The 24,398-nt window shown below is 38.0% G+C and overlaps 3 protein-coding genes across 3 annotated transcripts; 2 read left to right on the forward strand and 1 right to left on the reverse strand.

The window, feature by feature from the left end:
• LOC104725225 (ATP-dependent zinc metalloprotease FTSH 5, chloroplastic) lies at nucleotides 7,629-10,742 on the forward strand. The gene is made up of 5 exons (XM_010443850.2): nucleotides 7,629-9,469; nucleotides 9,550-9,796; nucleotides 9,889-10,072; nucleotides 10,168-10,339; nucleotides 10,421-10,742. The coding sequence occupies exons 1-5, from the start codon at nucleotides 8,171-8,173 to the stop codon at nucleotides 10,640-10,642; spliced, it is 2,124 nt and encodes a 707-aa protein (XP_010442152.1). The 5' UTR covers nucleotides 7,629-8,170; the 3' UTR covers nucleotides 10,643-10,742.
• LOC104725226 lies at nucleotides 10,998-11,603 on the forward strand. The gene has a single exon (XM_010443851.2). The coding sequence runs from the start codon at nucleotides 11,032-11,034 to the stop codon at nucleotides 11,338-11,340; it is 309 nt and encodes a 102-aa protein (XP_010442153.2). The 5' UTR covers nucleotides 10,998-11,031; the 3' UTR covers nucleotides 11,341-11,603.
• Nucleotides 11,721-13,538, reverse strand: LOC109127631 (ubiquitin-like protein 5). Its single transcript, XM_019232655.1, has 2 exons — nucleotides 13,209-13,538; nucleotides 11,721-11,967 (listed from the first exon to the last, which is right to left on the reverse strand). Exon 1 carries the CDS (start codon nucleotides 13,428-13,430, stop codon nucleotides 13,209-13,211), a length of 222 nt encoding a protein of 73 aa, XP_019088200.1. The 5' UTR covers nucleotides 13,431-13,538; the 3' UTR covers nucleotides 11,721-11,967.

Here is a 24,398-nt window from a genome sequence, read left to right on the forward strand (position 1 = left end):
GGTGGCAACCCGAGAAACGAGAATTGGACTTTCTTATATATTATGCCATGCGGGCTTAAGCCCGATGAGGAGCCAATATTATGGCATGCAGGCTTCGGCCTGATGAGGAGCCAATAAAAACTCAAGGTTTAAGCCTATGAAAAAAAGGAAAGTCCAAAAGTCGAGAGCAAATAATGTCTGGAACGTGATTCTATCGCCTAGAGGTGACCTTTCGTAGATCGGTTAGAGGAGTGCGGACCGTGGAGACGGTTGCACGGGAGTCCTTGGCTGATTGTTGTTCGAGATTCGAGGACGAATCTATGTTGGTGGGGGAGAATTGTAACATCCGCGTTCTGGGAATAGAATTTGAGATATGTTGAGTAAACTAGAAGAGTGGATTTTAGTTAATTTTGGTTTAATTAAATCCTGGTTTAATATAATTAAACCAAAAATTCTTAATATCTATCTCAACATCACGCCACCTCTCCTGTTTTTTCTATTGTCGACATTGTTACGAGAGAGAAAGGGAGAGAACTATTAGTTGTTTAGTGTAAGGGAGGAAGAGAAGGAGATGAAACTTTTTCTTTATAGTAATGAGAGAAACAGAACTGCCAGAGTTTGGGAGAAGGAAGATCCGATTACTCAAAATGTTTCGAAAGGTAGTGATATTTGGTAGGGTTGTAGCTAAGAGATTTTCGTACACTCTCCGTTTTACAGAAGTGAATTTGAGTTAATATTCTAGGAGATATAGGCAGTTTCGTGGGGCGTTTCATTTCAGTCGCGGATTGAGACCAGCGGGTGTTTCGGGATCGATTGCAGTTTCATCTGAGATCTGATCGTGCTGAAACTTTATGGAAAGATTCGAGACGTATAGACCTTGCTTGTCACCAGAGGGATTAGAAAGTTAACGGTTCATTTTGATTTTTTCGTGGTTTCACTTGTGAGGTTGTTCTTTTCTGATTTTTTTGGCAGTTTGTTTTCAATGTTTGTTATTTGTTGTGATCGGTTGTAGGAGCGAGTTTGGTTGTTCTTGGATATTGGAGAGCCTCTCTTTTGGTTGTTGATATTTTCGTGAATCACTTGTTAAGGTGAGTGTGTGACCATGAGCTTATTTAAGCGATTGGGTTGTATGACTTATTTTGTGTGATGATGTGTAGGTGTGATGAAAGTGTTATTGGGAGTTCAGTTTAATGGTTGGTTTGTTATATTTTATTTGGATTTGTACTCTTGATTTACTTGTGTGTATAGCTCGTAGATGGGAGAATCGCCTCACTGGGTATTTCTGGTAATACTCACGCATCTCATTGTGTTTGTGGTGCAGGTAGAGGCAAAGTGTGACCGTGGATCATGGCAATGAAGAGGAGGATGTTCTAGTGGCTCGCTTGATTGTTGTCGGGCTTTTGTTAGGTTTCTAGAGTTGAGTCTTAGAATGATGTTTAGGATTGCCGGTTCTCTGGTTTATGTTGATTGAATCTTTAGTTTATGATTTTATAATTATTAAGGTTTATTTGATATTGGTTATTGGTTTATTGTTTATTTATTTGTTTTATTATTTCTGTTGTTTGATGTGATTGTGGTTAGGTGGCTAGTGGGTATGGGACCACTAGCTTAGTTATTTATTATTATATTATATTTATAAATTTATTATTTATTATTATAAAAAAACCGGGTTGGGTCGTTTCATGTGTTTACTATTCTTCTTCATGATTCATCTTCTTTTTCTTCTTATATTCCTCCTTCTTTTACTTCTATACCGCAAGCTTCGGCTTTGAGATCCCACCGTTGTTGCCAGCACGCTCCACTTGTGGAGTTCTCCTTCTACAAATCTCAGTTTTTTTTTCTCTTTTTGTGTGTCAATCGACCTTTTTATGCAAGCCCAACAATCAAAAAGTGGGCTATTTAATCAAAATAACCGAATGACAAAAACAAAAATAATTGTCTTCAAACCAAGCCAAACTAAATCGAACCAAAATCTTAGTCGGTTCAATTCAGAAAGACTTTCAATTTTAAAAAACCGAAAATCGAATAACCGAAATACCTGAAGAAACCAAAGTCGCAGGCCTAGTTGAGATCATTGATTGTCAAAGAAAATTATTCAGTTTATTATATTCATTGTTTTGTCCATCAACTTCAGTTGGTGATAGTGGCACTTGCAAAGAAGCACTTTGATACAGGTTATTTTTTTGATATGATATCTATGTTGTTGAATGTTGTTGGAGATTCTTGCAAAACAAAGATTTGATTAATCAAGAGCTTTCTCTTCAAAGACTTGGTAATACTTGTTGGGGTTCTCACTATCTAACATTATTACGCATGGTTGATTTTTTTCCTTATATCGTTGAAGTACTTGAGTATATTCAAAACGAATAACTTGATGACTCAAAAAGACGCCAAGCATATGGTCTTCTCAAGTACTTTTACACATTTGATTGTATGCTAACATACTCAATATGGAGGAAGATTTTGTTGATTCAAAATGACCAAGAAAAAGACCCACATAACCAATCCACATCATTATAAGGTTAATTGTTTTTATACCCTTTTGGATTTGCAATTATAAGAGTTTAATGATCGTTTCACTGAGGTAAAAATTTATCTACGAATTTGCATGGCTTCACTAAGTCCAATAGGTTCATTTCGTGAGTTTGACAAGGAAAAATTAGTGAGATTGGCCAAACTATATCAATTAGATTTTAGCTTTAATTAAGGAGTTTTTATCTCTTGAGCATCAACTTGGAATCTACATTGACAATTTCAGAGAAGATAAAAAGTTCCATAATCTTAAAAAATTTGGAAACACAAAAGCATCTTGCGCATTCTTTGCTTTATCAGATTTTAAAGTTAGCATTAACTTTACATGTTGCTACTAGAAGTGTCAAAAGGTGTTTTTCTGCAATGAAACTAGTGAAGCCAGCAACTAGCAACCGCATTGGACTAGCAACTGCATTGGATACCAATTTCTAAGTGATTGTGATGCAACCTGGATGACCGTCCCGGATCTGAACATGACCAAAGACATGGACGCGGCTAATGGATTGAGCCAAACTCCAAGACTAGTACCGGGAGCCAAGACACAGAGCAACAACGCATCAAGGACCCTCCAGATTAAGTGTAACATGTTGGCCCAAAGGATTGTCCGAGAGCATGAGCTAAATAATCAAAGGATTGTCCGAGAGTGTGAGTTGCATGATCAAGACCAGTGTCCAAGGAATCCACCGATATCGTCAAAAGCAATCCGAGCGGTCTTCACCATTACCCGAGGGTGAAGACACCAAAGTCATTAAAAGGAGTTATACTCTGTTTCCTACTTCCGGTTTTTCCCAATGGGTTGTTTTAATGAGACACCAAGCTCTAATGCATCACCATGTCCTTCCAAATGACGTGGGATCATATCCTTTCTTTTGAACTTTCTAGTGAACGTTGTCTTTGCTTTTTCTAAAGGTTATATGTGTGCCTTAGCTTTACCAACATGTTAGGGTTTTGTGTCTCCCTTTATATAAGCTAGCTTATATAAACTCATAGAATCCTCACAAGTAATTAAGACTTGCTTGAATAAACGAAAGATTTTCCTTCATCTTGTCTCACTCTTCATTTCTCCGATAGCGATTAGCAAGAGAATTTAAAAACTCTAGAAGACTTTGAATTATGGATTCGTCTCTTCTAACAGCCGTATCACGAGTCCTTCCATAGCTAGTGTGTCGCTACATCATTCTGTCGCTAGCCACCGGAGTAGATCACCGAAAAAGTCGTCTTTCCTTAAGCTAGCAACCATCGCTTACATCTCAAGCCAGCGAGATAGATCACCGAGAGGGTCATCTATCGTTAACTTAAACCCTTATCCGCCAAACGAAACCGCAACCGTTTCCTTATTGTCCATGTTTCCGCAGTTCGTGATCTGAAGCCATCGGTCCGTCCGTCTGTTCCATCTGTTTGTCCGTCGTATCATTGTTCCAAAAGGTTCTTCAGTCTATGATTGTATCTATCCTTGTTCTCATGTTTTAAATCTATTTAAAAAATAAAAAACAAAGAAATATGGGGTTTATTCATCGTTGTTCTTCGTGTTCTTAATCTTGTTCATCGTGTTCTTGTTGATTTTTTATTTGTGTTGAGTTTTTGATTCGATAAAGTCGTTTACTTTAAGTCGTTTGTTGTATTGTGGCCTTGAAAACCACGTGTTTGTTCTTTAGTGTTAGGCGTGTGAGGCTACTTTTAATTTGGTCCAAGGTTGTATTTTGCTTTTTGCAATTAATTAGCTATTGTCGTTTGAATTTTAAAGTTGTTATATACAACCTTATCCTAAATTCAAACACGTCACTAAATCCAACGAGTGATTGTTTGTTAGGTACCATCGTCGGTCATCGACCATACCGCCAGTGTACACCACACATGCCAGCTACCGTTAGCCGACTACAACATCCGTTCGTACCAGCCAATGTTGACCATCTGCACCACTTCATCGTGCTATCAACCGTTGACCGTCTAATTCATCCACTCGTGCTAGCCAACGTTGACCAACCGTACCACCTTATCGTGTCATCCAAAGTTAACCGTCCGAGTCATCCAGTTGTGCTAGCCAATGTTGAACGTCCGTAACACCTTGTCGTACAACATGAGTTAACCATCCGTGTCATCCGATCATGCCACCAACGTTAACCGTCTATGTTCTGAGACAACTCATCCCGTGGACCCCATTAACCGTTCGCTAGGTGCCCCAACGGACCGTTTGTGGACTCTGCTAGCCCCCCGCTAGCCGTCCCAACGGACCCCAAGCTGGCCCTGCAGGACATCGATCCTAACCCATCACTGTGGATATCCAAATCCACCAGTAGGTTATTGGTGACCCAGGCGTTCCTCGAACCCTGGTCCTCACCCTTTAACAACCTTCCCACAGGACAAGCTGTCACCAATTGACCTGCAGATTAATTGGTGACAGTTTGTCCTGTGGGAAGGTTGTTAAAGGGTGGGGACCAGGGTTCGAGGAACGCCTGGCGCACTAATAACCTACTGGTGGATTTGGATGATTAGTTCTATTTCCACGTTGAGGGGTTAGGATCGATGCCCTGCAGGGCCAGCTTGGGTCCATTGGGACGGCTAGCGGGGGGGCTACAAGGGTCCACGGACGGTCCGTTGGGGCAGCTAACGGGGGCTAGTGGGGTCCACGGGACGGGTTGTCACAGTTACCCACTGTGCCACCAATGTTAACTGTATGTGTCACCCACCGTGCCACCAACCTTAACCGTCTATGACATCCCATCGTACCACCAATGTTAACTTTTTGTCCCTTCCATCGTGGCATCCAAGTTAGCCACCATACCATCTTCTGAACAAACGACGATACTTCTGATCACTAGTTCCGACAACGACCACCGCTGAAGCCGCTTTTCTGGCCAGTTTTCCAGTAACCATACTATAGGTCCATTAATGGACAATCCTTGTCCATCTATGGAGGTCCCAATGCCAATACCGGATATTGTGGGTACTTTGATGGCCCTTCGTAACAACATGGGTTAGATTGTAGAAAGGTTGACATGACTTAAGATTAGCCAATGTCAACCCGACGCTCCCGTACCACTTATCAACCGTCAGCTATATCATGATCCGAAGATGAATGATCTATCTGACAAAGCTTATGAACCACCCAAAAGGAGAGCAAGACCGAGATATAGGTTTGATGAACGTTATTATGATCGTCAAGCTCCGCGACCACCTGAACCAGGACATAAGCTCACGACACCTACATATGCTGGGAAGGAAGATCGGAAAGCATACCTTAATTGGCAGAGTCACATGGACCATGTCTTCTTGTGCTATCACTACAAAGAGAAACAGAAGGTTGCTTATATTGCAGCTCAACTCACGGATTATGCTCTTACATGGTGGGACCGTGACTTAGTCGAAGAAGGAACCGAGCGGAACCCATTCCAACTTGGAACGCTATGAAGGCTATCGTGAGGAGACATTATGTTCCACTCATGTACCACCGCGAGCTGCAAAAAAAAGTTGGAGGCTATCTTAAGGAACCAAGAGCGTGGAAGAGTACTATGAGGAGTTCAAACATTTACGGAACCAATTTCAATTGGACGAATCGGAAGAAGCTCTTATGGCTCAATTCGTGGATAGGCTACAAGATCAGATCACTAGTAAGGTTTAGAGGCAACAGTATGCAGGTTTCGAAGAACTATTGCACCTCACTATGAAAATCGAACAACAAATCAAGAGGAAGGTTGCAAGTGTTTGTCGTAACCGGTACCTAATGCATCACAATTCCACAATTCTAATCGAGGCCAAGAAATAATTAAGCAAGCTATTGTGGAGACTTGGTTCAAACCAAAGGAGCAAACAAGGGACGACCGCCAAGATCCAAGGGGGCAAATCAATTCAATGACCTAAGGAGTTGAGACATTGAGTGTTTCAAATATCATGGAAGGGACCATTATACAAGAGACTATCCGAACCAGCGGACCGGGATCATTACCGCATCCGGAGAAGTTGTAAAAGATGAGACTTAACCGGTCAAGAAGGAAGAAGGGATGTACCTTGAAGAAGCCATTGTTGAACCGTACATTGGGGAACTGCTCATGATACAACGAATCCTCAGAACCAATCAAGCTCTGGACGATACAAACCAACGGGACAACATCTTCCACATCTGATGCATGGTAAGCGAGAAGGTTTTTGGTTTGATCATAGATGGGGGCTCTTCCACTAATGTAGCAAGCTCTTATATGGTCAAGAAACTTTCTTTTAACACCACAAACCACCTCAATCCTTATAAGCTTAAATGGTTGACAAGACCTTGATCCAAGTCATGAGCAAGTCACGGTTCCGTTTAGTGTGGTTCCAATGCAAGCTGGCCACCTCTTATCGGGGAGTCCTTGGCAGTTTGACAAGGGAACTTCACATTGTGTCCACACCAACCAATACTCCTTTGTTCATGATAATAAACACCTTAGCTTGAATTATATCACCCACTCAGGTGAATGAAATGCAAGCCAAGTTGTCTAAGGACACTAGCACTAAAATAAACTTCTTAATTAATTCTAGTGATATTAAAAAGTCTCTTAGTGATTCTTCTTGTAATGTACCACTCATGGTGTTTAAAGATGTTTAAAGTATAGGGACCAAGGAGTATTACTTGCTGGATGGAGTCAAGCCTCTTATTAAGAAGTGTAATCTGAGGGCCAAAAGGGTTGTCCGAGAGCATGAGCTGCATGATCAAATGATTGTCCGAGAGTGTGAGCTTCATGTTCAAGACCAATGTCTAAGGAATCCACGAATAGCGTCTGAAGCCACTTGAACGGTCTTCACCATTACCCAATGGCAAAGTCACTAAAGTCATTAGAAGGAGTTGTACTCTTTTTTCTACTTCAGATTTTTTCCAATGGGTTAACCGAAAGAGATTTTAATGAGACAACAAGCTCTAATACATCACCACGTCCTTTTAAATGACGTGGTGATCCTATCCTTTTATTTTTTTTTTCTTTTCAGCTTTCTAGTGACAATTAGCTTTTCTTTATCTAGAGGCCATGTGTGTATCTTAGCTTTGACCACATGTTAGGGTTTTGTGTCTCCCTTTATGTTAGCTAGCCTATATAAAAGCATAGAATCCTAACATGTAATTGTGACTTGTTTGAATAAACAAAAATTTTGGCTTATATTGTTTGAACATACTTGTTTGAATGTTTTAGTTGTGAGTGTGTGGAATCTATTTTGTTTTGTGGACTCGCAACTAAAACATTCTTATCAATTCCTTCACACCAATATTGTCTCTATTTGTTTTTCATCTCTTTTTCGTCCTCCCTTTCCATGTTCATTAATCATTTTTCCATTCGTCAGCTGTCTAGTTTCCATGTCTACAATCCAGTTTAAGCCCATTTACAAATATATTAGGCTTTCATTGAGCCAAATAAGGAGTCCCCTTTGAATTTTGGGACTCTTGCGTATCCGCTAGTATCACGACTGGATTGGATATGTGATAGCACACGTAGACGAACCTCAAGCAATCATCATCACTCGAAGCTTTATATGACTTCTCTTTGATTCTCCTCTCCAAATAAAAATCCCAAATTGAAGAGAAGAAACAAAACTTCTTCCTTCGATTCAAAGGTCCTTACTTTTTCTTCATAATCGAGTTTCGAAAAATCGAACTTTTATTCTCCAAAATCATCCAAGTTTCTTTCAGAGAGCGTCAATGGCGACCACATCTTCAAACCCATTACTTCTTTCTTCAAATTTCCTCGGTTCCCGAATCATAATCTCAGCTCCAACCCCTAAAACCACCACAAAGTCTGTTCCTTTCTCAGTCATCTCTCGTAGAAGATACCAAATTTCTCAATCGGAAAAGCTGATGAAATCGTTGCCATCACAAGCTGCGTTAGCGGCTGTGTTGTTCTCGTCTTCGTCTTTACAAGCTTTAGCAGTTAACGAGCCAGTTCAGCCACCAGCACCTGCTCCGACCATTGCTGTTGAAGCTCAGGCGACAAACCCGAATCTCTCGTTTGGTCAGAACGTTTTAATGACAGCACCGAACCCACAACAAGCTCAATCATCGGATCTTCCTGATGGAACGCAGTGGCGATACAGTGAGTTTCTAAACGCGGTGAAGAAAGGTAAAGTTGAGAGAGTGAAATTTAGCAAAGATGGTTCTGTTCTTCAGCTTACAGCTGTTGATAACAGACGTGCTTCTGTCATTGTTCCTAACGATCCGGATTTGATTGATATCTTGGCCATGAATGGAGTCGACATATCGGTTTCAGGAGAATCTGGAAATGGATTGTTTGATTTCATTGGAAATTTGCTTTTTCCTTTGTTGGCTTTTGGAGGATTGTTTTATCTCTTCAGGGGAGGTCAGGGAGGTGCTGGTGGTCCTGGAGGTTTAGGAGGTCCTATGGATTTCGGAAGATCCAAGTCCAAGTTTCAGGAAGTGCCAGAGACTGGGGTAACATTTGGAGATGTTGCTGGAGCTGATCAAGCTAAGCTTGAGTTGCAAGAAGTGGTTGACTTCTTGAAGAATCCTGATAAGTACACAGCTTTAGGTGCTAAGATCCCTAAAGGTTGTTTGTTGGTTGGTCCACCGGGTACGGGGAAGACGCTTTTGGCTAGAGCTGTAGCTGGAGAAGCAGGAGTGCCCTTCTTTTCGTGTGCTGCTTCGGAGTTTGTTGAGCTTTTTGTTGGTGTGGGTGCGTCTAGAGTTAGGGATTTGTTTGAGAAGGCGAAATCGAAAGCTCCCTGCATTGTGTTTATTGATGAGATTGATGCTGTTGGTAGGCAACGAGGAGCTGGGATGGGAGGTGGAAATGATGAGAGAGAACAGACGATTAATCAGCTTTTGACTGAGATGGATGGATTTTCTGGTAATTCCGGTGTCATTGTGTTGGCTGCAACCAACAGACCTGATGTTCTTGACTCCGCACTGCTGAGACCAGGTAGATTTGACCGGCAAGTCACAGTGGATAGGCCTGATGTAGCCGGAAGAGTCAAGATCCTTCAGGTTACTTCCTTGTTTCTCGTGTTTGGTTGAGTGAAACAATGGAGACAATGTGATAAATAACGTTGTTCCGTTTATTGCAGGTGCATTCTAGAGGGAAGGCTATTGGAAAGGATGTTGATTACGAAAAGGTTGCAAGGAGAACTCCGGGTTTTACTGGAGCGGATTTGCAGAACCTGATGAATGAGGCTGCGATTCTTGCCGCTAGACGTGAGCTAAAGGAGATAAGCAAGGATGAAATATCCGATGCTCTTGAGAGGATCATTGCTGGCCCTGAGAAGAAGAACGCCGTTGTCTCGGAGGAGAAGAAAAGACTTGTTGCTTACCATGGTTAGATATTACTTCTCCAAGCGTTTTCTTATTCTGGTTGTTTTTTTATGTGTGTTGACTACTTACTTTTTTAACAAAATTGGAATTTGCAGAGGCTGGGCATGCTTTAGTTGGTGCACTTATGCCGGAGTATGATCCAGTGGCCAAGATATCGATTATTCCCCGTGGCCAAGCTGGTGGGCTCACCTTTTTTGCACCTAGCGAAGAGAGACTTGAGTCTGGATTATATAGCAGAAGTTACCTTGAGAACCAAATGGCTGTTGCACTTGGTGGAAGGTTAGTTTACAGCTGAAACTTTGCTGGTTTTCGAATTTACAAGAATAGACTCCACAAGTGTTTAAACAATCTTTATTATGTTTCGGCTATGGTAGAGTTGCAGAGGAGGTGATCTTTGGAACAGAGAATGTTACAACCGGAGCATCAAATGATTTCATGCAAGTGTCGCGGGTGGCTCGCCAAATGGTTGAGAGATTCGGGTTCAGCAAAAAGATTGGACAAGTTGCAGTTGGTGGAGCAGGAGGAAACCCTTTCTTGGGTCAAAGTGTATATATCTAAACTCGGTACTGTACTCACACACAGCATGATGTTTCCAGCTCTCGAGACATTGTTTTATTTGTTTTGCAGATGTCATCGCAAAAGGATTACTCAATGGCAACAGCCGACGTTGTGGATGCGGAAGTGAGAGAGTTGGTGGAGAAGGCATACGCAAGAGCGACTGAGATCGTAACCACACAAATTGATATCCTACACAAGCTCGCTCAGCTCCTGATGGAGAAAGAAACTGTGGATGGAGAAGAGTTCATGAGCCTTTTCATTGATGGTCAAGCTGAGTTGTATGTTTCTTAAGCCAACAAAATTGGATTGTAATAATAATACAGTTAGCCTCATTCTATACATACTGTATGTTAATATACAATGACATGGTCAGATACGTTTCTTTCTCGTAGTTGCCATACTCATCACTTTTGTTAAACAATACGACCGCTACTTATAAACGCTAGAATACACGCTAATTATCGATTGGTGAAGCCAAGTACACATGGTTGTTGATCTTTGGAACCACGAGTTTTCCCCACATCTCAAGATCCACTTCCAAATATTATAAACATTTGCCTATTTTGCGTGTTCGTCTTCTGATCATGGCACGTGTTGAGGTATGTAAACGTGTCTGGAAACCCACTTTCATACTAATAGACATAGACCAACCACGGTGTCGACATCAAGACAAAGTGATAATGGAAGAAGAAAAACACAAGAAAGAGGAAGGAAAAGATAAGTACGAGCCACATGAGCATCAACCACCGTATATCTCGCAGATGCAACCGGTGACGTACGAAGCTTACGGAGGTGGCCTCTACGGTAAGGACGATGAGAAAGAGGGAAAAGATGTAGAGAAAGAGCCTATGCAACATAAACCACCGGCCAGTGAGACACAGAGCGCAGATGGTCCTGATGAGGTAAAGTCGCTGACGCCGAAACACAAGCAACCAGCTTCTTCCGGCGATAGAGACATTGACATCACTGGCCAGTCTTACATTCAGTGAGGTAGTGCTTTTTTTTTTTGTGTTGTAATGTCTAATTAGTTTCTTTCATGGTCTTTTACTTGACATGTCACATGTCTACAAGCAAGCAAGGTTTTTGTTTTGTTCTTTTCTTTTTGTCTAAAACAGTATGAACGAACAAACATGGTGCTTGCCTGTAGAGCAAACAAGTAAAAAGAGAATGTAGTGTGAGAATTGCAAGCAAGAAACTATGTTCTTCTTACGTTTGTATTTCATGGTTAAAGGCCAACGCAACGTTTGCCGAAGCTGGTACGAAGCACATTCTAAGTTATGTACCATGTGATTCACATATAAGCTAAACCGATACTAGTACTAGGTATATCCCAAAGATGATAAAACATTTGGAGAAGGAGAATATGGAATACGACCAATAAACATCTATAGCACCGACGAGATAGACAAAAGTTGTACAAGCTGCAAATTATTGCCAGGAACTAATCAGACAGGTTGTGAGGGTTTTAAAACCATTGGCAGTCAATGTCATTATTACCAAACATGTGAAGTTATCACGTTTTACAACATACTTATATGTCTTTTTTAGATACCACATGGTGCAGATGACTTTTTATGTAGGTGCCCAAATCCTTCAGCTAAGCTTCTTCAATCAGCCTGAACCAGATGAAACAAGCAAATAATGATTTAGCCCCCTATACCGGTAAAAGTAACAGAATAAAAATCATTACAACAATGCTGTAACGAGCGTTGAAAATAGACTTCTTAGATGATGTTCATTGGACAAACTGACTATTGACAACCTCAAGTTACCAGAATGGGATATAAAAACAATTGAATGGAATGTGTGACAGCTATACATTAATGTTTCAAATAGCAAACTACTATGGACTGAGACAAACAAAAAGTCTCAAAATGATCAAGAAGCTTATGGAAAGAATATTAGAAACTTATTTCAGCTATCATCAATCATGTTCCAGTAGAGAGACTGGGTAGTGTATGAATAAGAGGGAAAAGAGGTTCCTGTCACTCTTTAAGACCTTCCAATTACACAAACAATTAGAAAAGACATTTCAGTGGAAAAAGAATGATCATAGAGAATCGTTTCAATCATTCTAATTCATTCCGAGCAAAAAAGTTTGCTAGTTTTAGAGGACCAACTTTTTCTTTGTACTATGGGAGCCTAACCATATCTATCTGTGCTTTGGATGTTCGGAAACAATATCAATAAAAACTTCCAATAAAAATTTTGTACGCTGCTCCGTTACTAACTACAACCTCTGAATTTTGCCAAAATTTCTGGAAAATCATAACTTGAAGCTAACACATAGGCTACTCTAAATTTAGTACCAAACAGCAAAACAGAGTCGATTAAATTCTATGACACAAAAAGCAAGTGAATGGGAAGAGTAATAGAATACGAAACTCGACCTGGTCTGACCCTTTTTCTATAAATCTAATTTGCGATGTCCAAACTATTTTCTTTAAAGAAGCCAAACCATATCTATCTATGCTTTGGATACTGTGGAACAAAATCAAAACCCTCAAGTAGCTTTTCAGGTTCTTATAGCAATGGCTTTTGTCGGTGCAGACTAAACCATTCACAGGTCTATAACTAACTACAATCTCTGAATTTTGTAAAATTACGCAAACCAAATCATAGGTTTTAATCACAACAAAAATCAAACCCTAAGAAGCTTCTCAGGTTTTTTAATAACAATGGCTTTTCACAGGTTCCACAATTGAAATCAAATATCCAAATTCTGCAATTCACATCTCAATTTCGCTAAATTCTCCGAAAAACTCAAATCAAAAGCCAAAAGCCAACACAAAGAGGTCTTTTTTAAATCGAATTAATCATCGCAAACAAAAGAATCGAAAGAGAGAGAGAGCAAAACCTAGTTGTAGTAAAGCTCAAGACCCATGCCGTCATGGATCTCATAGTCCTTGAGAGTGATATGATCCTTGTAGATGTTGTACCACTTCTGAATTCGAATCTTCTCCGCTCGTGTTCCGGTCTGCGCCGCCACAAGCTTCTTCAGATCACCGATCGTGTCATCTTCGTTGCACTTCACCCTCACTTTCTTCCCCAAACGATCGTTGAGAACCACCTCGATCATCTTCTTCGCTCTTTCTACAAGTACAAAAACCCTAGCCCCCAAATTTCGAATCCTCTCAAAAAGTAAAGCGATTTGAGCTTTCTAATGGTTATGGGTCGTCCGGGACTCGAGACTTTTATTTATATAGACTTCTTTTAAGTCGGTTTATTATTTATTTATCTATATTAACATTTTTAAGTATATTTTAATTTATATGTTGAAGTTTATCTTATTTAATTTGTTTATTTGCAACATTAACCTTTACAAATTTTTCTATAATAATATTTCATAGAAGCTCAATTAATCGAACTATTTAAATCGACCTAATTTTGTTATATTTATTGCCATAAAAAGCTTGACAATATCTATACATTTGAAGTTTTCCAAAAACAATTCTACCCATTTATTTTTTAATTCTATAAATAATTTACATATCTATTTTATTAGATTTTTAAGATTGTATGATCTCTTAAATTTAAAATCTATATACACATTTTTGAAGTATATTTTGGTTCTACCTTTAAATTATATTTATTTACAAAAATTGTTTACAAAGTTAATTATTATAAATTTGCACAAAACTCAATAATAAAAATATGGTAAGTCGTCGACCAAATCTATTAAAATTGTTAATGAATAAAAAATTGGACTTAAATGTCGATTTGTTAAGGAAATATAGCCAAAATCTTAATAACATTTTTTCCACAATTATCTCTACGAAATTATACCTTTTTAAAAAAATTATAATTTAACTATTTTACACAAAAAATAGAAACTAGAATATCTTTGCTTCTTTTTGTCGTTTATTATTATTAATTGAAAATATTATACATTAAACACATTTACCTTTTACATACAATCGTTATCAAAAATCCTAATCAAAACAAATAAATCATAATGTTTTTGGAAATATGATCAAAACTAATCATTTAACCTACTTGATCACCAAGCATATCTAAACCCGACGACATCTACATATATACGTCTAAACAAAGTTAAACACACCATCACCTAAAGCGACAAACACATACTAAAAACATTGTTAGAGAGATGGTTGTTTCATTATTGAAACCTTACATAGCCATATGGTGCGTTCAAGTAAAATTCATGTATTCACTGTAAAAAAGCAAAGAGGGAGACTTTTGAAATAAGTCATACTATTAGTCTATAACAAGCCAAATCACAGTACTTCCTAATGCAGCTTCGGCCGGTAATATGAGATCTATGATATTTTTCCTATATTCTTGAGCTTAAGGTCTTTTTTTTTTAGATTGTGGATATTAAGCTCATGTCTATAAATTTGTGACTTATGCAGATGGATAAGGTGTGCACTTTTGTCCGAAAGGCTGCATATGTTCCTCCTGAATTTCCGTAAGAGTTTTATGTAAGACCAAATTTTGACCATTATGTGATGATATATGGACATTTTGGTTTTGAAGTAGCCTCTTAGTTAGAACAATTTTTCTATAATTGGAAATAAACCAGGGTCATGTCTGCCTCATGTCAAAGCAATGACTAAAGGGTATGACTTATTGCAACTCCAATTAAACTATAATAATTGGTCTCTTGATTTTAATTTGCAGTCTCCAAAGCAAAAGACTATCAAGAAGACCCATAAGGACGAATAAGCTGGATTTAATATACAAGCAAATATGATGGTTGGATTTAGTGGAGTAAAGTAGTTGATTACCTTTAAATGGTTAAAAGAATTATACAATGAAGTCCATATTCATCAACATGCAATTATTTACAAAGTAGTACATAAGATTATTAGCTTTATAGAGTACAAGATGAGCCAAAAACATACACTTTCCATTTCGAAAGTGATTAAAGACCTCACGCAATTCCCACGGAAAAAGAGTCAAAGCAAGGTAGAAAAATGGGAAACTTATCATAGTCTTGCATCTCACAAATACGAACAGAGGAAAAAGATTGAATTAAGCTTGAGCTCTTAATCGATGAAAACATTTTTTCAAATCACACACAGTTTTGTCTTCACCGCCATTAGAAATCCTCCATCGTCATCAAAAAATTACTGATCTCGCACCAATTCCGTCGATTACTCACCGAAGGACACATGCACTACCTCATCTGTTGCAGAGACAATCAAACACCATTAGGTACTTTTTTTGGGATGGATCAGCGATGAAGGTGCAGAGGCGTCAAAAGGTTGGAAAGAGATGACAAAGGTTAATTGGGCTTTTCTTGTAGTATTATGGTTCATGATTGGGTTTTGTTTTAATGGGTTTGATTAAAAAAATTAAACTTAGTATAATTGTATATCGTACTAAAACTAAAAAACGTGCAAAATCTTACAAAATTATAATTTAAAATTTTAAACATTTACATTTTTAAATATTATTATTGATATCAACTTAATAAGAACTTTAAAATATTATGAATATGTAAATTTATAAAATCATTCAAAATACTATAGAATGTGGTATATGACAGGACGGGTTTCAAAGAAGACGGTTTGAAATGATATTAATAGACATTTAAAAATATTATTAACTCAGTACTAAAATCCAGGTTAAATCTTCATTTTATATTTTGGTCAATACTACGAATATTAAAATATTTGATATATCAAATCAAGTTGATTTAACTAATATTGTGTAAAATAGTTACTCATTAGCAATATTGTGACTTAATCAAATAATAGCGTATAAATTACTTATTATTTATTTATATTAATTATTTTTTTTCTAATAATTAACAATCCAAATAGAATCATAAACACTAGACAAAACAAACCAAATATAACAAACAAATTAAAGTTAAAATTATAATTTTGTAGTACAAAAATTATCCCGCGGTGTACTGCGGGTTAAAATCTAGTTTTTGATCAAAAATTGTAAAAATTCGCTGTGAGGGTTATTAAGAAAATTCAATATTTTACTTTTTACTTTTATATATTTATTTATTTTTTGTCGGCAGCAAGTTTTTATTTGATAAAACAGTAATTTACATCATGATATTACATAAGTTGACTTACTTATTCTAGCTTCCTTAGTTAACTTATTAGCGTTTGTGTTTACATTACGGGGAATCTTAACAAAAGAAATGCTAGTATAGGTTCGACTAAGATTCATAATGTCCTACAGATAAGTGGTAAGAAAAGAGTGTTCATCCTGGTACTTTTGCTCTTTTTCCATGATATGACTAAGCTTTTGAAATAAGGTGGATGCATCTCCACAAAACATCACGTTGTTGTACCCAAGCCTTTTAACATGACAAACAGCTGACATTAATGCTTCAGCTTCAACTTTAAGAGATGTATTCGTTGGATAACTTGGGTTGATGGATGCCGTGCCTTGAAAAATAATTTGATTATTTGTGTTATAAAGAACCCTGCCAATTCCTGCAATTTCAGAAGGAGAGATCCATGATCTATCGACAAAGCAATAATACTCATTGGCATGCAAATTAAGCTCTCCTTTGCTTAAGATTTTGTTAAAATCTGTTTTTCTGTCTTTTGGGATTTTTCAGTCTCTGCATTTTCTTGATTGTATAATAAGCTATCTTTCCACTGTTGTAAATCCATAAAAGCTTTATTGATAATGTCTGGAATTGATTGTTTTTATTGTTGAACAGAAGATTGTTTCTTGCTTTCCATATATGCAAGCCAATGAAAGGGAAAACGCTTGCATCCTTTCTTTGGTTGTTATTAAAACTTAGCAAGAAATTTACGTTCTGATGGACTGAGTTTGAAAAAGGAGATGTACCTGAGAGATAAGATCCAAGGGAATGGTTCCAGATTGGGTTCCTTCTGTTCACAGGAATCATCCTTCAGCTAAACGTGCTCAAGTTGTGTATAAGATTGTTTAGGGTATCCGGTTTGATCTAAGACAACTGATTTATGATCAAATTATGAATATGAGTTGGAACGATGCTACCCGCTGTGTGGTTTTTCCAAAAACAATTTTTGAGACACTTAAGTGTCAGGAGGGTTCGCTTGAATGGACAGATGGTGAAGAAGAAGGGTTGGCTGAGTATTATACTAAAGATGTCAGAATTGGACATGCTTATGCAGTCAAGCATAACTTGTTTCCAGTGAGTGAGGAACCGGTACTAACTTCTCCGTCTAGAATGCAAGCAGGTGAAGGAATCATCCAGAATCGAAATAAAGATGCTATTACTCCCCCAGAATCATAGCTCTCTCAGAATTGTTGCTCCCCCAGCCTTGACATCATTGACAAACCGTCTCCCCCTGCTTGAGAGCACAAAAGTTAAAAACAATCTCAAAGCAGTTTTGACAAAGGATGGTTCTGTATCAGCCTGTGAACTACATCAGTTAGTCTCTGAAGTGCCTGAGCAGTATCCACCAATGCTCCATATGAAACCTCCTCGTTTTCTTGACCAATCTGCGGCACACAAATGCTACCTAGTTGAATCACATTAGCCGTAGAAGAAGATCCTTCACCTGCTTGCATTCTAGACGGAGAAGTTAGTACCGGTTCCTCACTCACTGGAAACAAGTTATGCTTGACTGCATAAGCATGTCCAGTTCTGATATCTTTAGTATAACACCGAATTTGCCCGATGTGGAGGCAATCAAGAAAGCCGCTCAGATGTTCCCCTAACCCAACCCGGGAACGGACCGGAGGTTCTTCTTCACCATCTGTCCATTCAAGCGAACCCTCCTGACACTTAAGTGTCTCAAAAATTGTTTTTGGAAAAACCACACAGCGGGTAGCATCGTTCCAACTCATATTCATAATTTGATCATAAATCAGTTGTCCTAGATCAAACCGGATACCCTGAACAATCTTATACACAAGTTGAGCACGTTTAACTAAAGGATGATTCCTGTGACTCAAGCTGCTTCCTTCTCAGCTTGAGTCAATGATTCAAGATTAAACGCTTCATTAATAATCCTAGTAGAAAACTCATACCAACGTCCTCTCACAAAAACCTGAATACCATCCCTAGCTTTTTCATTCGGCAAATTAGCATAAAACTCGCACACCACTTCTTTGACATACACATAAAGATCTTGTACTGAACCATGCAATCCTAAATCCATAATCTTACTAATAAACCCAAATTCATCAGGTTGAGAAAAATCCAGTTGTCTCTCAGCCGTAATTTTTCTAGAGAAAAATTTGGAATACCTTGCTTGAGCAGCATTTGACACAAACAGATCAGACCGAAACCTGGTCTTAGCACGAACATTCCTACTGCTAGGTTCATCAGCTCTCAATCGTTTAGCCTTGGAAGTAGACCCCTTCCTTTTGACAGACACACCAACAAACTGTTTCTTCTTTCTTTGTATCTCCGTGTTACGCTCGAGTTGCTCTTGTACAGAAACCTCTTCAAATCCAAACTCGTCAGAATCAGAGACCACTTCTTTGCCTTTTTCTTTTCCATGAAACTCCATTTCCTCATCATTAGAATTTTCCTTATCGGATTCTCGATTAGATCCAAAAGACATGATTCGAGACTGATCTTCATCATCACTTGCTTCATCAATTAGTTGAGGTTGATTTATATCACCATTAATCCGAGACACATGAGGATTTCTTCTTCCTCGCACCAATCCACTCCGATTTGTTTTCACCATCCTCCTCACCGTTTTTTTTTCTTAAAAGAAAAGTTTCGATACACTCGATGCTTTGAAAAGAATATTTTAATAACCTCAATATCTCTCTTCTTTTCCATCATATCTCGAACAATTCCCTTTAAAAAAAACTGAATCCATGATATCAGTTTTCTCCTTAACCACAATTAAAAAACCACACACCAATTAAGCTATCTCGAAATTAAGCTGAACCAACATATCATTACAACATCCTTCTGTATCAGCTCTTGAGTCATCTTGAGTATGACTCACATCTCACAAACCTCGATTGAGTTTCTTAAAGTTGAAAACCGATTAAAGTCCAAAGCTTTTGTAAATATGTCAGCTAACTGTTCTTCATTATCAATATGCTCAACTAACACTTGCTTTCTTTTAACTAGCTCTCTGATGAAGTGATGTCTTACATCAATATGCTTGGTTCTTGAGTGTTGAACTGGATTTTTTGAAATATCTATTGCACTCTTGTTATCACAATATACTTGCAGAACTCCAGAATCCATACCATAATCTGCTGACATCTGCTTCATCAACAATAATTGAGTACAACAACTCCCCATTGCAATATATTCTGATTCAGCTGTAGATAAAGATACTGAATTTTGTTTCTTACTCAACCAGGCTATTAGATTGTTGCCTAGGAAAAAACATCCTCCACTTGTGCTTTTTCGATCTGTTACACTCCCTACATAATCTGCATCACAATATCCTACCAAGCCTCTATTTGATCCTTTAGAGTACCAAATTCCAAGATCAACAATCCCTTTCACATACTTAATAATTCGTTTGACAGCTTCTAGATGTGATTGTTTAGGATTTTGACTCATACCTAGCACACATACCGACACTAAAACACAAATCAGGCCTACTAGCAGTGAGATATAACAAACTACCGATCATTCCTCTGTACTGCTTGACATCTACATCCTTACCATCAACATGTTTTGATAGTTTTAATGAAGTACTCATAGGTATCTTGGCCTCTTTACATTTATCCATCTGAAACTTCTTAAGAAGTTGTCATGCATAAGTACTTTGCGAAATAAAGATTCCTTGATCAGACTGATTAATATGCAACCCAAGAAAATATTTAATCTCACCAACCAAGCTCATCTCAAATTCTTGCGTCATACAGTCCACAAAGTTGTCCACCAACTTCTTTGAAGTACTCCCAAAGATAATATCATCAACATAAATCTGAACCATCATGATGTCACCTTCTTGTTCTAAAATGAACAAAGTTTTGTCCACACTTCCTCTGTTGTAACCCTTCTCCATAAGAAAACTAGTTAACCTTTCATACCAAGCTCTTGGAGCTTGCTTCAATCCATAAAGAGCTTTCTTTAACTTGTACACATAATCAGGCTTAACTGGATCTTCAAAACCTTTGGGTTGTTTAGCATATACTTCCTCTTGCAAGATCCCATTTAGAAAAGCACCTTTGACATCCATCTGGTACACATTGAAATTCAGAATGCACACCATTCCCAGAAACAGTCTAATCGATTCAAGTCTTGCTACTGGAGCACATGTCTCTTCAAAGTCTACTCCTTCAATCTGCGTATACCCTTGTGCAACCAATCTTGCTTTGTTGCGAACCACAACTACACTCTCATCAATCTTATTTTTGAAATCCATTTAGTCCCAATGATATTCACATCTATTGATCTACGAACCAGCTCCCAAACATCATTCCGTTCAAACTGTTCTAATTTTTCATCCATGGCAATTATCCAAAAGTCATCTTGAATAGCTTCTATGTGATTCTTTGGTTCAATCATTGACACAAATTAAAGCACTCATAAAAGACAGTTTCTAGAGATGCAAAGTGACTTGTCATCTTTTTGAAATCAATCTGAACTCCCCGAGTCTTCATTCTTTCATTTATGCTTCCAATAACATTTGATGCAGAATGATTTTTGTGTACTTGCTGTGTCTCCTTCTGCTTCATGCTAGATATGTCTGGTTCATAATCATTCACTTCTTCCCTAGTTAACTGTTCTGACTCTGTATCACTATCTGATTCTCCTTTAAGGTCGTTAACCACTGAATGATCATCAAACACCACATTTACTGACTCCATTATCAGACTTGTGCGTTTATTATAAATTCTAAAAGCTGTACTACTTTCAGAATAGCCAAGAAACATTCCTTCATCACTCCTTGAATCAAACTTACCAAAATAATCTTTGTCGTTCAGGATATAGAACTTACACCAAAAAACATGAAAATAGCTAAGATTTGGAGTTTTTCCTTTCCATAATTCATATGGTGTTTTGGATGTATCTCTTCGAACATAAACCTATTGACAATGTAACAAGCAGTATTCAAGGCTTCTGCCCAAAATTTCTTAGGCACTTGATTTCCATGAATCATTGCTCTTGCCATCTCTTGCAAAGTTCTGTTTTTCCTTTCTACCACACCATTCTGTTGAGGAGTTCTAGGTGCTGAGAATTGATGTATAATCCCATGTTGTTCACAAAAATCTTTCATTGACTCATTTTGAAACTCTCCACCATGATCACTTCGAATTTTCTTTATTCCCCCACGCTTTTATTAGCTGAAGTGCTAAGATTCTGAAACTGTCAACCTTATCAGATTTTTCACGGATGAAACGCACTCATGTGTACCTCGAAAAATCATCAACCAGAACAAACACATACTTCTTTCCAGCCATGCTTTCAACCTGCATTGGTCCCATCAAATCCATGTGAACCAATTCTAACACTGATTTTGACTGAATGTCTGGAACCTTCTTGTGTTGAACCTTAACTTGCTTCACTTGATTGCATGGGCCACACACCATACCATCTTCTCCTTTGAGATGGGAAACTCCTCGTACTATCTCTTTATTGACCAGAGTAGACAGATTTCTTACATTCATATGTCCAAGTCTTTGGTGCCATAAATTCATATTGCCTTGAGCACTGTAACATTTAAGTGGCTGCTTCTCACACATGTAACAATTATTTCTCGATCTTACTCCGTATAACTTGACTTTTCCTGAATCATCTAAGGCTTTGCAGTCAATCTTTGTGAACAATACAAACAATCCCTCATCACATAGTTGACTTATACTTATCAGATTAGCCTTCAACCCTTGGACCAGATAAACATTAACAAGTTTTGGCAGTTCTGGATCATGGGTTGTTCCTTTCCCTTGGATAATCCCTTGACTACCATCGCCGAATGTAACTTTTCCTCCCTTTAGTTTCTTAACATCTTGCAAGTTACTTTTGGTACCTGTCATATGTCTTGAGCATCCGCTATCAAAGAACCAATGCTCTGAATCATCTTGTTCTTCTGTGATTAATGCCATGTTACATCTAAATCCTCGTCCAGAATCGACTTTTACCTTTGATGGATACAAATCAGCTTTCTTAATCCAGAATTGATTCCTGTAACCATTCCAGTAATATTTTCCTTGACGTTTTAAATTATGAATCTTCTGCTAGAACTTGTAACAGTATCGTTTGAAGTGTCCTATTTTTCCACAGAAGTAACAGCTCACTGATCTAGAAGTTGTGATCTTTTGTGATTCTATCTCTAGTTGACATACTCCAGCAGACACAAAATTTGTTGTTCCTAACTTGGTCTGGCTGCTTTCGGTGAAACCTAAGCCTCTATAAGTTTTCTCAATTCTTCCATAGCTCAAAATTTTGTCAAGCTGCTTTGTCCCTGCAAACATATGAATTTTTCTGTGTTGTTGATCTAACTCTGTTTGCAATCCAGCAGATCTTTTCTTTTCTTCATCAAGTTCTTCTTCGAGTTTGTCTGCTTTTGCGGATAATATCAGTTTTTCTTTCATTAAATCCAGCGAGTCTTTAGCAATCTTTCTCTTGTTCTCTAACTCAACCTGAAGTGTTATAACTAGAGCTTCTAATCGAGTTTTTTCTTTTAGTAATTCTTGATTTTCTTTTCCCATTGATACAAGTGTATTGCGTACCTCCTTGTAGCTTTGAATGCTATCAAGTTCATCTTCACCTTTTGATTCTGAGTCGGTTATTTCTTCTCCATTCTCGAACTCTGTAATCCCTACCATGGCTACTAGATTTATGAGATCCTCTTCGCTACTACTATCATCTTCTGATTCATTCTCAATGCTTACCATTGATCTCTTCTGCTCTTCATCAGTCCAGTCTGCCTCAGGTTTTGGTATCCGCTTCCCTGTTTCATCTTTAATCGTTGGTTCTTCCCACTACTCTAAGATAGTTTTCCAGGCAAGACGATCAATTCCTCCTATTATATATTTGATCCGTGATTTCCAGAAACTATAGTTTCCATCATCCAAAACAACCTTATTGTTGTTGATCAGATCTCCGTAGCTCTCCATCTTGTCCATAGAATCTCACTTGTAGTATTCTGAACAAGCGCCGGTCTGATACCAATTGAAAGTGTGAGAACTAATGGATTATGAACGATCAAAACAATAAGATAAATATTTCTTTGAACTCTCCTTTGATTAATAGAAAATCTGTTTACAAGTTTGTTCTAAACAATTTTCTAATCTCTCAAAGCTCTCTGTCTAAGATCCTTCTCAAATCTTAGAACTCTAAAGAAACTCACAACCCTCTCTTAAGTTCTTAGCTCTTCTTTTTCTCAAAGCTAAAAACTTAATGGTTAGGAAACTTTTCTCTTGTTTGTGCTAAAGCTTCCAATAAGCCTTCACACCCTATTTATAGAACTAGGCCTACCTATTGTATTTCTAATAGGAATTGGAAAACTTCCTTTTTCTTTTTGGATCAGGAAATTTTCCTCTTACTTCATGTTTACATTCCTATTGTAAACATGAAGTCCTTTTCACCACGTGCCTTCCAAGCCTCCGTGAAGTCTCTTGCTTCTGGATCCTTCCTCGTTATATGTCGACATAAACATTTTCCTCATTTTGATGCTCTGCTCTTTGTACAAATGTTCTGTCCTTCTGAAGTAGCTTAACCACTTTGCTCAAACCTTGCATCTTCATTCCTTACTCTACACTGGAAATGTAGGTGGTTAGTACTTTCCATAGCTTTACCACATCTTTGACAGTTATCATCGCTGAGTATTCTTTTCTTCTTAAGGTTTTCTACAGTTGGTAAAGCATTGTGAAGACATTTCCACCAAAAGTGTTTTATTTTTTGTGGAACTTTTTGGTTACATATCTTTGAAAACGTGTTGGAAGCTATGTGATTTTGAACAAAATTTACCATGAGGGAAGCATCATGAGAGAGCTTACACTGAAGATGGTATCCAGATTTGACCGTGTGATAACTCTCTAATTTACATGTTTTTAGCATCCTTTTTTTGTCCCTATTTTGCATTGTTCATACCTCTAACTTAGCATTTTTAGGTCATTTACTGTAGGAATTCACTTTTAGAGCATTTAGGTCATTTACTGTAGCATATGTTGGATGAAAACCGGTGCTAAA

This window comes from Camelina sativa, chromosome 11, assembly GCF_000633955.1.
Source record: "Camelina sativa cultivar DH55 chromosome 11, Cs, whole genome shotgun sequence".
Taxonomy (NCBI): Eukaryota; Viridiplantae; Streptophyta; class Magnoliopsida; order Brassicales; family Brassicaceae; genus Camelina; species Camelina sativa.